The following is a 16,649-nucleotide window of genomic DNA, read 5'->3' on the forward strand; positions in this document are numbered from 1 at the left end:
ATCTTATCGCACCCTACTATCTTCAACAGAGGAAGAACACACTAGGGCTATTTACTTATAATGAAACTACTCCAAGAATTACCCTACATCACAACCTACACTTAATATCACTTGTACCTCAATCAATTTATATACCTCTTTATTCCACCTGACAAAAGGCCAATTCTATCAGGTTGAATAAAAAGTAAGCAACGTTTTGAACCATGAAGAATTTGTACCAGATTTTTGCAGAGTTTTGAATTTTGTTAAAACATTTTTTTTGCAATCGTCTGATAATAGACACAGACTTGCCCAAATGCATCACGAAATTAACTTTGATATCTTTTTCACCATTGTTACAACCGTCTGAATTGGAACTGTCAAAGGGCAATATTCAAGCAACTTTGCTATTCAACTTCAAAAAAGGACGTAAAGCAGCTGAAACTGCTTGCGATATCACTGAAACATTTGGTGAGGAATTGACCAGTGATTGGTCAGCTCAAAAATGGTTTAAACGATTTCACAGTGGAGACCTGAGCCTTGAAGAATGTGAGCATAGTGGACACCCATCTGCCATCCATGATGGTCAATTAAAGACCGTCATTGAGAAAGTCTACGTAAAACCACTCGAGAACTGGCAAAAGAACTTCAAGTTAGCCAGAAAACTGCCTGCAACCATTTGCATGCGATTGGAAAATCAAAGAAGCTCAGCAAATGGGTATCATATGATTTGAATGAAAATCAGAAAATGTGCAGATATGAAATTTGCTTGTCATTTCTTCTCTGTAATCAGATCGATCCATTTCTCGATCATATTGCAACTTGCAATGAAAAGTGGATTCTGTACAATAATAAAAAACGTTCTCCACAATGGTTGGACCAAAATGAAGCACCAAAAAATCTTCCCTAAACCTGAGCTCTTCAAAAAGAAAGTTAAAGTGACTGTTTGGTGATGTACTGCTGGACTCATCCACTATAACTTCTTAAAACCCAGAAAAACTATTACTGCAGAAACATACTGCCCTGAAATTGCCAAAATGAACAAAAAACTGCTACTCCTCCATCCTAGACTGGCCAAGAAGAGGGCCAATCATTCTTCATGACAATGCTTCACCACACATATTACTAATGACACTCCAGAAGTTGAAGGAACTTGGCAACAAAGTTCTTCACCACCCAATTTATTCCCCAGAGCTTTCTCCTACCAATTACTACTTTTTCAAGCACCTTGATGGTTTCCTGCAAGAGAAGGAGTTCAAAAATCAAACCAATGCTGAAAGTGCATTTAAAGAGTTGATCAGCTCCAGAACTCCAGATTTTTATGTTACCAGAATAAACAAACTTGTAATTCATTGGCAAAAGTGTATTGATTGTAATAGTACTTACTTTGATGAATAAAATTTTTACATTGTTGAAATATATTGTAATGAATTTCATGTTTCAAAATGTTGCTTACTTTTTACTCAGCCTGATATATCTTTCTTTACACAATAAATAACAAAGGTTCATACCATCAGAGTAATCCAAGTCTGAATTGAAATAGTTATAACCATTAAGACTGACAGGGATATTAGTAGATTCATCAGGCTTTAGAGGAAGCTGGCAGTTAATAGCTTCCTGGTTCCATAGCACCACTTTTTGTAAAGCACCTGTAAAATGAAAAACAGAAATCTCAAGAAAAAGTAGACACTACAAAATCTTAAAGCATGATTAGATTTTTAATCTAATTCTTGGTATATATTGTTTTTACTATTGTTGACAAGTTTTAAAGATAACAGTAGTTATTGGGACTCCAAATTATCTACAAACATCAACATCAGGGATGTCAAATTCATTTAGTTTCACAGGCCAAATTGAAGCATACACTAAATCTTGAGGGCTGGATAAGGACAATTATTCCTAAAATATCTATTCATAATGTGCAGGTGGCACGTAAAAAACACCACTTGAGCGTGCCGTTGCCAGTACCGCCTGACTGGCACATAAAAGCACCCACTACACTCTCGGAGTCGTTGGCGTTAGGAAAGGCATCCAGCTGTAGAAACTCTGTCAGATCAGATTGGAGCCTGATGCAGCCATCTGCTTCACCAGTCCTCAGTCAAAGCGTCCAACCCATGCTAGCATGGAAAGCAGACGTTAATGATGATGATGATGATGATAATGTAAGCTAAGTAGGTGGATAAAGAAATCAACATACATTATAAAACTGTATTAACAATAGAGAAAGTAAAGAATACAAGATGTTAACAAAGTTTGTATGCAAAGTTTTGTAGGAAAAATTCATCCATATGGTATACCACTATCATCATTTAATGTCCACTTTTCCATGCTTACATGGGTCAAATGGAATTTGTTGAAGCAGATTTTCTATCTGGATACCCTTCCTGTTGCCAAGTAAGGTAATATTTCCCATGTCAGACATGTTTTCCTTGGAAGACTGGAAACAAATAACATTGTTTGTATGATGGTGATGCTCATTTATAACCATTAGATGATATCAAGGCAAGGGTAGACAGACACACACATATATGTACATATATTTGTGTGTGTGTGTGTGTGTGTAAAAACACTAAAAGAGTTTGATCATAAATACAAGTGGTTGAAATGGAGTTCCTCCGAAGGATCTCTGAAGTCACATTGCTTGAAAATCTGCATAGCTCAGAGATCAGAGTCTCTCCAGGTAAAGCTTCCACTTCCCTGCATTGAGATGTCATAGCTCTGCTACCATAGATATGTGATTAGAACGTCATAGGAAAGACAGCAGGAGACCTAGGGGTAGACCAAGAATGAGATGGTTGATAATATTTTTTAGTCTCATAGTTTCAGTTGGTCTTGCCTGGGAATCCAGCTGGAAAGTTTAATGATGGTTGCTTATAATAGGACTGAACTCTATGGAGGAAGCGCATGAGGACTCTAACCCCATAACTCTCCCAGGAATAATGAGCAGAGATGGATGGAAACATGCACACACATAGAGAGAGAAACTCATAGTGCATAAAAGCAAATGCAATTACACTGACAGACAAGAACCATCTGGTATGGCTGCCAAAACTGCTAGACCATGTGATTTTGCCCTACTATGAGCTCCTTAGTGACAGATGTCTAGCAGCAGCATGACAGCTAAATCTGTCAATGATATATAGAATATCAGTGTCTATTCATGCATTGGTGTTGCAAAAACCAGTGGACTTATTAAAAAAATAATAATGACAGAATAAGTAAGTAAAATCCCTAGCTGGAGACCTGAGGGTGAGGTTTTCCTCTCAACTAATATGCTACTGTGGTGCTGCTGAATGATGGACTCTGGTGATGATGTTATTCCATGCTTTCTAATCTATGGTGCTGGCCTTAGTATGCTTGATGTCAAGGCACTGTGACTTCAGGTCTTCCTCAAATTGCTTTGCCTGTCTTCTTTGGTGTGCAATGCTGCATTCTTCAGTGTATGGGTTACTGCCGCCACAAAAGTTGGTTTTGTAGTCTTCCAGTCCTCATCCTGCTGATGTAGCCAAACTGCCATAGCCTGCGCTGCCAGACTCAGTCTTCAATGACCAGTGCTGCTGCTGGCATTGTTCTCAGATGTTGTTTGAGATTTGGTCACATGGAGAGACACCAAGAATCTGATGAGAACACTGCAAAGAACACCTTGAACTTGTTCAGGTCTTGTTTGAGGATTGTCCAAGTCTTGATACTGTAGAGAAGTACAGGCAGAACTAGCATGTGGAAAAGATGGATCTTGGTCCTGAGGGAGATGTTGGGCTTCTTCCAAAAATGCTGGCCTCTTGCCAAAATTTGAAATTATTATTTTCAATGTTTATACCAACAATATACTTAGTATCTAGAGTTAGATCTGTATCTTTTAATAATAAATTCATCTTCAATACATATTTTTTACCATTCACATTTGTATCATTGTTCTTCTTTCTTTTATTCAGCTTTACTCTTACTCTTTTACTGGTTTCAGTCATTTAATTGTGGCCATGCTGGAGCACCGCCTTTAGTCGAGCAAATCGACTCCAGGACTTATTCTTTGTAAGCCTAGTACTTATTCTATCGGTCCCTTTTGCTGAACTGCTAAGTTACGGGAACGTAAACACACCACCATTGGTTGACAAGCGATGTTGGGGAGACAAACACAGACACACAAACATATACTCACACACATACATATATACATATGATGGGCTTCCTTCAGTTTCCGTCTACCAAATCACTCACAAGGCTTTGGTTGGCCCGAGGCTATAGTAGAAGACACTTGCACAAGGTGCCACGCAGTGGGACTGAACCTGGAACCATGTGGTTGGTAAGCAAGCTACTTACCACACAGCCACGCCTTGAAAACGATTGTTTGATGCATTTACTTCTATCTTTATTATTATTACACTCACTATTAAGTTCTAACTTACCTAACGTTATTTCCAGAAATTTTATTATTATTTTCATTCTGGATATAGGAAATTTTGTTTTTATATCCAGTTTCAAATAATGCATAGTTATAGTAATTTTGATTTTGTTTAAATATATCGTCATTAGCCAAAAGCCTCAAAATATGAGTAGATTTTTTTTAATGATAGAATTAGAGAATTAATTCCTGAATTAGAGAATGGATTATATAGAGATGACACTCTACTCACTATTTATAGATCCAATAAGGTTAATTTAGAAGGGTCCAGAAAAAAAAATTCTTTGAACATACTATATCTAGATTGAAATTGATTATACAAAGGTTACTTTCCTTGATGTCAATCTGGATTTAAGTACTAGACTATACCAACCTTATCATAAACCAAATAAGTGCTTAAGGTATGTGAATAAAAAATTCTAATCATCCAAGAAGCATCATAAATTCTATCATTAAAAAAACAACTCATATTTTGAGGCTTTCGGTTAATGAGGATGTATTTAAGCAAATTCAAAATTACTACAACCATATATTATTTGAAGCTGGATATAAAAACAAAATTTCCTATATCCAGAATCAAAATAATAATAATAAAATTCCCAGAAATGATAGAATATTCAATAAGATGGACCTTCAAAGTGAGTGTAATAAAAATAAATATAAGAATAGAAATAAATGAAGCAGGCAATCTTCTTTAACTAAGCTAAATAAAAGAAAGAAGAATAATGATACAAATATTGAACATGAATTCATTATTGAAAAGAATAGATGTAATGCTGTAGATAGTAAATATATAGTTGATATAAACTTTAATAATAATAATAGAAATAATATTTATAAACTTAATAAGAATTACAATAGGAAAAAATCCAAAATTAATAATGTTAATACTAAGAAAAGCATATATATATATATATATATATATAACAGAAAGAATATTATTTGGTATAATGCATTCACGTAATCAATAGCCACCAATATTTCTAAAAAATTCTTTGCTGCACTAGATAAGTATTTCCCACCTTCAAGTAAATATGGGAAATTATTTAATGGCCATAGTATAAAGTTTGTGTAATCAACCACTGCAAATTTAGCTGAGATTATAGCAGCACACAATAAACAGAAAATCAGGGAATATCTCAATTCAAAATCTATGAACAAGAGTAAAATCAATAATGTGTATTGTGAACTGCATTTCAATTCTTTAAGTAAAAGTAATTCTGATTCTAATAATACAGTTATGCTAACACCTAGTTTTAATATTAATTATAATATAATAATCCTGCTTTAACACCTAATTTTGAGAGGACTAGTAACAATTCTTTTAACCACAAGTACCAAATACAAGAGAATAATTGTCTGTGTAATTGTAAAAACAAATTTGTCTGCTCTTTAGAAAATCAGTGTTTAAGTAAAAATGTAGCCTATCAGTGTAAGGTAATAACAGGAGATTGTATTATTACATAGGTTCATCTGCTGCAATTTGGAAATCAAGATTTCATAATCCTTCTCATTCATTTAAGTATAGAAGAAAAGCTAATTCTACAAATCCCAAATGCATTAGTAAATGCATTTGGGATTTCATCATCATCATCATCGTTTAATGTCCGTTTTCCGCGCTAGCACGGGTTGGACGGTTCGACCGGGGTCTGGGAAGCCAGGGGCTGCACCAGGCTCCAGTCTGATCTGGCAGAATTTCTACAGCTGGATGCCCTTCCTAACGCCAACCACTCCGCGAGTGATGTGGGTGCTTTTTACGTGCCACCTGCACAGATGCCAGGGGGTTTCGGCATTGGCCACGATCGGTTGGTGCTTTTAACGTGCCACTGGCACGGAAGCCAGCCAAGGCGGCACTGGCATCGGCCACGTTCGGATGGTGCTTTTTATGTGCCACCAGCACGGGTATCACAACTACTATTTCCATTGATATTTATTTCGATGTTCATGCACTTGACTCAACAGGTCTCCTCAAGCACAGCAGGATGTTCTGGAATCCAAGGTACTTTGAATGGGCAGGGGCTATGCGGAACTGGTGCAGGAAGCAGCCCGGGTCTTTGCAGTCACAGCATATCTCCAGAGATCTCAGTCCTTCGCCATTGCCTCAGTGAGGCCCAATGCTCTGAGGTCATGCTTGACTACCTCATCCCATGTCTTCCTGGGTCTACCTCTCCCTCTGATACCTTCAACTGTTTGGGAGTGGCACTTCTTCACACATCTCTCCTCATCCATCCGCTGTACATGACCATACCATCGCAAGCGTCGCTCTTGCACACCACATATGATGCTTCTTATGTCCAGCATTTCTCTCAGGGTGCTTACCCTCTGTCGTGCGTGCACACTGACATTACACATCCAGCGGATCATGCTAGCTTCATTCCTTTCAAGTCTACGCATGTCCTCTGCAGTCACAGCCCATGTTTCACTACCGTGAAGCATGGCATTTCGCACACATGCGTCATACAATCTACCTTTCACTTTGAGCGAGAGACCCTTTGTCGCCAGTAGGGGTAGGAGCTTTCTGAACTTTGCCCACGCTATTCGTATTCTAGTGGTGACACTCTCTGAGCATCTACCTCCACTACTAACTTGGTCACCCAGGTAGCAGAAACTATCAACTACTTCTAGTTTCTCCCCCTGGAGTGTGATAGAATCTGTTTCCTGAGTATCTGTGGTGTCTATTGTCCCTGTGCATCTGCCGCACATAAAGCTATCTTATCAGTTAATCTCCCTTTGATGTTGCTGCACCTCTTATGCGTCCATAGCTTACACTGGATGCATCTTATGGAGTTTCTACCTACACCTTTCCTACAGATCAAGCAGGGCCACCTGCCCGAGGGTGTGTGTGCTGAGTTCGCCTTTCTGCTTACTATAACTTTGGTCTTTGCTACATTTACTCTAAGGCCCTTTAATTCTAACCCTTGCTTCCACACCCGAAATTTTTTTCTAGTTCCGGTAGTGATTCTGCTATGAGAGCCAGGTCATCAGCATAGAGGAGCTCCCAGGGGCATCCTGTTTTGAATTCCTCTGTTATTGCCTGGAGGACTATGATGAATAAAAGGGGACTGAGGGCTGAGCCTTGGTGTACACCTACTTCTACCCGGAATTCTTCACTATATTCGTTGCCAATCCTAACCTTGCTGACAGCCTCTCGGTATAGGGCCTGTACAGCCCTTATTAGCCATTCGTCAATCTCCAGTTTCCACATCGACCACCAGATAAGGGATCGGGGGACCCTGTCAAAGGCTTTCTCCAAGTCCACAAAAGCTATGTAGAGGGGTTTATCTTTAGCTAGGGACTTCTCCTGCAGTTGTCAGACCAGGAATATAGCATCAGTGGTGCTTCTACCTGGCACAAAACCGAACTGCATCTCATCTAAGCAAATTCTCTCCCTAATGAGATGGGTTATGATCCTCTCTGTGACCTTCATCACCTGATCCAACAGTTTAATACCCCTGTAGTTATTTCTATCTAGAGCATCACCCTTACCCTTGTAGCAGTTGACTATGGTGCTGCTATGCCAGTCATTGGGTATGACTCCATTATGAACTACCTGGTTTACAATGCGGGTGACTAGGCCATAGCCCCCATAGCCAGCTGTTTTAAGCATCTCAGCAGTGATTTCTGATGGGCCGGGGGCTTAATTGCCTTAACTACAAGGGAGCTGTCTATTCGGATAGCTGGTCCCTCTACTGGGTCAACAAGAAAGCCTCTTTCTTTTCATCAACATTAAAAGCAAGTGCCCCATCATCCATGCGGACACATTTCTCTCCTGTAACATCACTATTTTCTCTCACACACTGTCTGGCAATCCGAAATACCTCAGCTCTTTGGTCCTCACGTCGCTGGACATTGGCAAACTTCTTCTTTTCTGCTACATCTTTGGCTATGTATACCTGCCGCCCAGCCTCCCTTTTGGCTACCTGGTACAGTTCCCTGCTACCCTCATCTCTCCAGGCTTTCCAGGCCTGTTTCTTTGCACTGATGGCTTTGTCTACTGCACTATTCCACCACCACGTAACTCTAGGTCTGGAAGGGACTTTGCACCATCCACAGACTTGGTCTGTGGCACTCAGCAAGCTGTCCCATAGGAATTCCCAGCTACCTTCTATGTCCAATGTCTGAAGCTCCTCCTCCCTCTCATCAAATTTCTTGATGAGGATGTCCCTAAATCTCTGACCACGTGAAGGGTTCTTTAACTTCCAAATCCTTCTTTTCTGGATTGGTTTGTTTCTTGGAGTCCTTCTGGTTTCAAGCTTAAAGTCACTAATGATTAGCCTATACTGAGGGATACATTCTTCACCCGGGAGGGTCTTTGTATTTAAGAGCGACCCTGCATCCTGCTGTCTGGTGAGGATGAAGTCTATTTGGCTAGCAGAGTCTCCTGACTGATAGGTTATAAGGTGGCAGTCAGGCTTCTTGAAGTTAGTGTTGCAGATTAAAAGGTTACATGCATCACAGAATTCCAGTAGTCTAGTTCCCTCATCATTTCTGGTGTCAATACCATGGCCACTGTGTACCCCAGGTGAAGATACCCGATTCCCGCCCAACATGCCCATTAAAGTCTCCACCCACAAAGATGAGGTCCTTGCCACTAGTCTTTGAGGTAGCCTGTAGAAGGGTATCATAAAAGTGGTCCTTCTGATCATTTGGTAGTCCCGCTTGTGGGGCATAGGCGGAGATAATCGTAGCTGTGCCACTCTGTAGGACTAACCTGAGCTTAAGCACTCTATCGCAAACCCTGACAACACTCTTATCCACCCATTTCTCCGCAAGGCGAATGCCTACACCCACTACACCATCCATGTTACCTTGCCAGAAGACTTTACATTAAGTATTATTTAAAGTGGTCAATTTTTACTTATACACCATCGTACAATATTGGCAATTCTACATGTGATCTTTGCCTTGAAAAAATGTACTATATAATTACTTCTAAATTAATTTTATTAAATTTTAATGGAAATTTTACAATGAAATGCTGCCACAAATTTTGAAAGGCATTTAAACATTCCAGTTCTTAATTATAATTGCTTTTCATATGTTATATAAGCATAATTTTTCTAAAAAAGTTTACTATATTTGATAAACAGATAATTGTTGTGGCGTAAAATCTCTGTTTCTAATTGTTATAACATAGAGTTCTTATGTTTATTTTTTAATCTTTCATTATCCACTGACATCACAAAGAGTTGAATAGAAAAATAGACTTTCTTAGATTATATTTCTCCTTAGCATTCTTTTTATATGTGTTTGTGTACTGAAAATGTTCTCTCAGTTCACTTTGAATAAAACTAATTTTGGATTGCCTTGGGAATGCGTGAACATGTATTTTCAGAAATATCAATTTCAATGATATTTTCTATGTCTAAATATGTTAACACAATTGAGACAATTGTCAGCCTAGTAAAGTGAATTCTACAATCAAAGATGTGATTTTCTCCATAGTTCCAGCAATAGTCTGCCATCATATGTATGTCTGATCTGCTTTGATAAACTTTGTTTTATTGATTTGATGTCCTCTGCATGTCACTTAAGTCACCAAAGTTTCCAGAGAATTTATCAAGATGACTGTGGAGACAGTGCAGCTTCATGCTCGAAAGTTCTCCAGTACATTTTGGCATAGTTGACTGCTTTCTTGTTGCTCAGAAAGTCATTTACAACTATTACAATTGAATTCCAAGCTGCCACTTCAATGCAATTCATTGAATTAACAAAATATCCATCTTTCATCAATTTTCTGATTTGAGACTCATGAAATATTCCAGCTTTTATCTTTTTACTGCTCAGACTGAGAAATGTATTGCACATGCAGTGAAAGCATGGTCCATCATTATCCAGAGTTTTAACAAACTGCCTCATAATGTCAAGTCTGATATGGAGTGGAGGTAGGATGATCTTTCCCAGTTGAAGTAAAGGCTCTTCAACTACATAAACCCTGGAACTAATGTTCACTGTGGCCATTCTTTTATAACTGTTTTTTCCTAGCCCTACTGTCTCACATACATAGAAAAGCATGGATACTTGGTCTATTTACTTTGTTGCTCTAGGAGAAAATTGACCATCTTAAAGTCCACACATATCATCCACTGGTGATTGTTGTACTTAATTTTCTCTAGCACTGCTTTCATGACTTCATATTTCCCTGCTAGTTTTGTAAAGTGAGCAATTGGAATAGACACCAATATATTTCCATTACAAAACAGAATGCATTTTAAACTTCTTTTCGAGCTATCAATTAAAAAGCACCAATCACTTACATCAAATTCCACTAATCCCATCTTCTGAAGTAGTCCCTCAATGTTTGAGTGATGCACTTAACTCTTCATTTGCTTTGAAGAATAGGGGAAATTCAGCATCCCAAGTGTGATAGGTAACTTTTGTGTCTTCTTTAAGAAGGCGTTTTCCCTTTAATCAAGTCCTTTACCATGTCACTGAGTTCATTTTGATCCAAGTAGCTGTTAGACTGATGAGCCAGTACCAAAGTAATCTTGATCATCTACGGCTTCCTCTGGCTCAGTTGATACTTCCTGGTCATCAAGATCACAAAGTTTTGTACTAAATTTCACAGATAAACAATACATTTTACTGAAAATTGAGGAAAATTGCAAGAATTGGGGGTTTGGGTATATTGAAATCTAAATGTGATAGTAAAAAATGGATTCCATTTTTGGATTTCAGCATATCAAAAATATGTTTAAATCAGGTAAAAACATCACAACAACAAAATACTCGCGGGGTTGTGCAATCAAATCAATCTTGTTATTCAAGAATTCATCAGGTTTCACTCAATTCTTTTTCCCAAACTGCTAAATTATAATAGCAGAAGGCTACTTATTAAAATGTAACTGAAACAACAGGCAGGTATAACTTTTGGCAAATATAGTAGAGCAAGCACACACAACTTATAGTTTTTTTTTTGTTCATAAATTTTGTTGATCTGATTAATTTTCCATTTTCCTCATTGGTGTATTTAATTATTTTCCATGTGATATGTATCACACTGAATCAATGACAGAAATGGGACAAGAGCCTAACTGTGTGTGTGTGTGTATGCATGAGCATATTTGTCATAATCATCATCATTTGACGTCAATTGTCCATGCTGCCATGAGTTGGATGCTTTGACAAAATCTGGTGAGTCACAGGGCTGCATTGTGCCTTGACATGGTTTCTACAGCTGGATGTCGTTTTCAATGCTAACCACTTTACACCCTATTTCTATTTTTATGCCACTGGTACTAGTAGGGTTGCCAAGTAACTTGCAAGACAAGAAAGGAACAAAATGGAAATGGGGAAAGTCCCCTTCATTAATTGGGGTAGTATTTGAGGAAATTTTATACCAGGTTTCTTGTTAAGGAGAAGATACATGGCTACCCTACATTTATATACGGGTGAGTGGGAGTGATTTTGTCCCTTTTGCTGTGTTTTTTTTTTGTTGTTTTTGCTCATTAATCATATATATATATATATATATATATATATATATATATATAGTGGAGAGAGAGAGATACATATAAAGGGAGTAGACTTACGACGATGTTCTGTTTTACAGGAAAGAGATAACTCAAGCATCTCGACCTTCTGGCTGCCGATGTTGTTGATAGTGACTATCCAGTTGACACTGGACCATGGAACATACACAGAGAAAAAAAAAAAAGAAATTTAAAATACACAAGAAGAAAATGAGAAAATAAAAAGGAAAAGTTTCAATTAATCTTCAAGAAAATCATTTGTTTGTTGTTTAAAATACAAAATATTTTTAACTGAGCTTAAATACAATTAAGACAATGCATCAGGGACTTCTTGGTGTCAAAGTGAATTAGCAGAGATGACAAAGTAGTAAACTCTACAAACCATGTACACTGCACACATTTTATAGTATCTGTGAATAAAACACTATCCCACATGGTTCAGCTCATCTACTTTTTCATGGAATAAATAAAAGCAAATTTTGGGAAAGCCACTTTTAGTAGATTAGTGTTCTGATCCCAAACAATGATTTATTTCTCATTTAACACCACAGAATGCAGACAGGCAAGGGTCCCAACTCCATGAAATTGAGTGGATTTTCAATTAGTTAAATTTTACAGTTTATGGCTTTGAAATTATAGTCTCATAGCTCCTTTTCTGTAGGTTGTTGAGGGTTCTTTTCTTTTTTTTTAGAGAAGGAAGGACAGTACCACGCCCCACAGACCTTTTTATAGAGGCTCTGAGGCTATTAAAGGCACCCAAGGGCTAAGAAGTGGTGTTAAAGCAGGTGATAGATTCATCATAACTTAACATGTCTTCCATGCTGACCTGAGTAGGACAGTATGACGGGAGCTGGCCAGCTGGGGAACTACCCAGGCTCCATGTTTGTTTTCACCTAGTTTCTATGGCTGCAATGCCCATCCTAATGCCATCCAACTTTACAGAGTATACTGGGTGTTTTTATGTGGCACCAGCACCTACAAGCCTGCAAGATTCTTATTCTAGCATCTATGCTTTCAGAACAACTTTCACTATTGCTAACTTGGTCACATAAATAATCGAAACTGTCTGCTATTTCTAAGGATCCCTCTGACATTCCTGGTGTTTAATGTACCAGCATATTTTCCACATGTAAAAACCACTTTCTCTGTTAGTCTTCCAGTAATACTGGGGAACCTCTTATGTGTCCATAACTTGCACTGGATTCACTGTATCGTGTTTCTCCTAACACCTTTTCTACACATTAAGCAGAGTCATCTCCCAGAAGGGGGACTGTAAGTTTGGTCTTTTCTAAATTAACTCTAAAGCCCTTTAATTCCAGGCCTTGCTTTCATACCTGAAATTTCTTCTCTAGTTCTGGTAGTGATTTAGTGATAAGAACAAGATCATCAACATAGAGGAGCTCCTAAGGGAGGTCAGTCTAAAATTCCTGTTAAAGCTTGGAGAACTATTATAAACAAGAGTGGGCTGAGACTCCTACTTGTACACTAAATTCCTTGCTATACTCATTGGCAACTTTCACCTTACTAACAGCATCCCTGTAACATGGCTTTTACAGCTCTCACCAATCCCTAGCTACCATATTGGCCACCAGATAAGAGAGTGGGGGACCCTGTTTACTATTCAAGAATAGTAATATATTTGACTCAACATCAATGTTTATTGTTCTTAGTGATTAAGAAAACATTAACAACAATAACCACTTCTGGAGACATGCAAGAGAAATTAAAGTTGGAATAGTGATGCTTTTCCAAAAGAGTGCTGGTGACAGCAATGAAGTGAAGGGAAATTGTTGTTACTAGGAACTAAGAGCAGCTCAAATACCTTGAATCATAGAGAGCTGATGCTTCTCTATCTTTGTCCTCTCACCACTTTTTTCCAGACTATTTTACATCTTGTTTATCTATATTAGCATAGTTGGAATAGGTGTCTTTTCTTACCCCTAACAACCCAGCCATGAAGTAACAATGAAACCTGGATATTTTGTCAGTCCATTAAACTGGAACAAGCAGATCTATGTATATTATTTCTTAGGGGCAATTTCAATGTATGGCCATATATATATATATATATCATCCTCATCATCATCATCATCATCGTTTAGCGTCTGCTTTCCATGCTAGCATGGGTTGGATGGTTCAACTGGGGTCTGGGAAGCCAGAAGGCTGCACCAGGCCCAGTCTGATCTGGCAGTGTATCTACGGCTGGATGCCCTTCCTAACGCCAACCACTCTGTGAGTATAGTGGGTGCTTTTTACGTGCCACCGACACAGGTGCCAGACGGGGCTGGCAAACAGCCACTATCGGATGGTGCTTTTTACGTGCCACCGGCATGGAGGCCAGGTGAGAGACTGGCAATGACCACGATTGGATGGTTCTTTTTACGTGCCACCGGCACAGAGGCCAGTCGGGGCGGCACTGGCAACGACCACGTTCGGATGGTTCTCTTATGTGCCCCTGGCACTGGTATCACAGCTACAATTTCCACTGATGTTGATCGATTTTGATTTTGATTCTCACTTGCCTCAACAGGTCTTCACAACTAGAGTTTTGTGTCCCAAGAAGGAAAGGTATGCATAAGTGGACTGGCTACATCCCAGGTAGAGGCCACGGGTTATGGTCTCACTAGTCCTGCCGGGTCTGCTCACGCATAGCATACTTCCAAAGGTCTCGGTGTCTAGTCATTTCCTCAGTGAGACCTAAAGTTCGAAGGTCATGCTTCAACACTTGTCCTGGGTCTACCTCTTCCACAGGATCCCTCAACCACTAGGGTGTAGCACTTTTTCACACAACTATCTTCATCCGTATGCAACACATGACCATACCAGCGCAAACGTCTCTCTTGCACACCACAACTGATGCTTCTTAGGTCCAACTATTCTCTCAAGGTACTTACACTGTCGAGTATGATCACTGACATTACACATCCATCGGAGCATACTGGCTTCATTTCTTGTGAGCTTACGCATATCCTCAGCAGTCACAGCCCATGTTTCACTGCCATGTAGCATGGCTGTTCATACACATGCGTCATACAGTCTGCCTTTTACTCTGAGCGAGAGGCCTTTTGTCACCAGCAGAGGTAAGAGCTCTCTGAACTTTGCCCAGGCTATTCTTACTCTAGCAGTTACACTTTCAGTACACCCTCCCCCGCTACTGACTTGGTCACCTAGGTTACGGAAGCTATCAACTATTTCTAGTTTTTCTCCCTGGAATGTGGCGGAGGCTGGTCTCTGCACATTTTCAGTGTTTATTGCTTCTGAGCATCTGCCACATACAAAAACTATTTTCTTAGTTAGCTTTCCTTTGACATTGCTGTCCTGTCTTGAATTCCTCTGGCGAACTATGATAAATAGGATGGGTCTCAGGACTGAACCTTGGTGGACCCCTACCTCTACACGGAATTCTTCACTGCTTGTTGCCAACCCTCACCTTACTAGCAGCGTCCCTGTACATGGCTCGTACAGCTCTCACTAACCACTCATCTATCCCTAGTTTCCTCATTGACCACCAGATAAGGGATCGGGGGACCCTGACGAAGGCTTTCTCCATGTCAACAAAAGCCAGGTACAGGGGCTTATCTTTGGCTAGGTATTTCTCCTGCAGCTGTCTTACCAGGAATATAGCATCAGTGGTACTTTTCCCTGGCACAAACCCAAACTGCATCTCATCTAAACTATCTCTCTCTCTAATTAGTTGGGTTATGACCCTCTCCGTAACCTCATTACCTGATCCAACAGCTTGATACCCCTGTAGTTATTTGTATCTAGGGTGTCACCTTTACCTTTGTAGCAGTTAACTATTATGCTGCTACATCAGTCATTGGGAATGACTCCTTTGTGTATCACCTGGTTAACTATACGGGTGACTAGGCTATAGCCGACACTACCAGATATTTTGAGCATCTCTGCAGTGATTCCTGATGGGCCTGGAGCTCTCCCTGTCTTCATGCTTCTAATTGCCTTAACTACCAAGGAACTGTCAACTCAGATAGCTGGTCCCTCAGTTGGGTTGACATTCGGCAGGCTCTTTTTATCCCATTCATTTTCTTTATTCGGCAACCTTTCATAGTAGCGTCTCCAAACCTCTCTCTTTGCATCCTCATTTAGCGCAAGTGAACCATCACCCATGCGAACACATTTCTCTCCTAAAACATCACAATTCTCTCTCACACACTGTCTTGCAACACAAAATACCTCAAGTCTTTGGTCCTCATGGCGCAGAACATTGGCAAATTTTTTCTTATCTGCTTCCCCTCTGGCTAAATACACCTGCCTCCTAGCTTCCCTTCTGGCAGTCTGATACACTTCCCTGCTACCACCGTTCTTCCAGTCCTTCCATGCCTGTTTCTTTTGTCTAATAGCCCTGTCAACAACATTGTTCCACCACCACATTATCTTGGGTCTAGAGGGACCACAGATCTGGCCAGTGGCTCTCAGCAGGTTGTCCCTTAGAAACCTCCAGTTGTCTTCTACCTCATGTGAAGCTATATCCCCTTCTATTTCGTCAAAGGCTTCAAGTAATATGTCTCTAAATCTCTGTCCATTCTCAGGATTATTAAGCTTTTAGACCCTCTGTTGGCCGTCTTCTGGTCGTCTTCTTAGTCCTGATCCTAAAGTCACTAACTACCAGTCTATGTTGTGAGGTACATTCTTTGCCTGGGAAGGTATTGGCATTTATAAGCAGCCATCTTTCCCTTTTTCTGGCAAGGATGTAGTCGATTTGGCTAGTATGTCAGCCTGATCGGTAGGTGACTAGGTGGCTGATAGGTTTCCTGAAGTTAGTGTTGCAGACCATAAGA

General features: G+C 39.6%; 1 protein-coding gene across 1 annotated transcript in view; it reads right to left on the reverse strand.

Annotated features, from left to right (window-relative positions):
- Positions 1–16,649, reverse strand: part of LOC115223763 (trafficking protein particle complex subunit 9) — a 171,557-nt gene that overhangs the window by 48,560 nt on the left and 106,348 nt on the right. The window contains exons 16-17 of the mRNA XM_029794414.2: positions 11,911–11,999; positions 1,491–1,628 (exon numbers count right to left, since the gene is read on the reverse strand). Of these exons, the coding sequence (XP_029650274.1) occupies positions 1,491–1,628; positions 11,911–11,999 (227 nt within the window). The remainder of the gene's footprint in view (positions 1–1,490; positions 1,629–11,910; positions 12,000–16,649) is intronic.

Source organism: Octopus sinensis, linkage group LG24, assembly GCF_006345805.1.
Source record: "Octopus sinensis linkage group LG24, ASM634580v1, whole genome shotgun sequence".
NCBI lineage: Eukaryota > Metazoa > Mollusca > Cephalopoda > Octopoda > Octopodidae > Octopus > Octopus sinensis.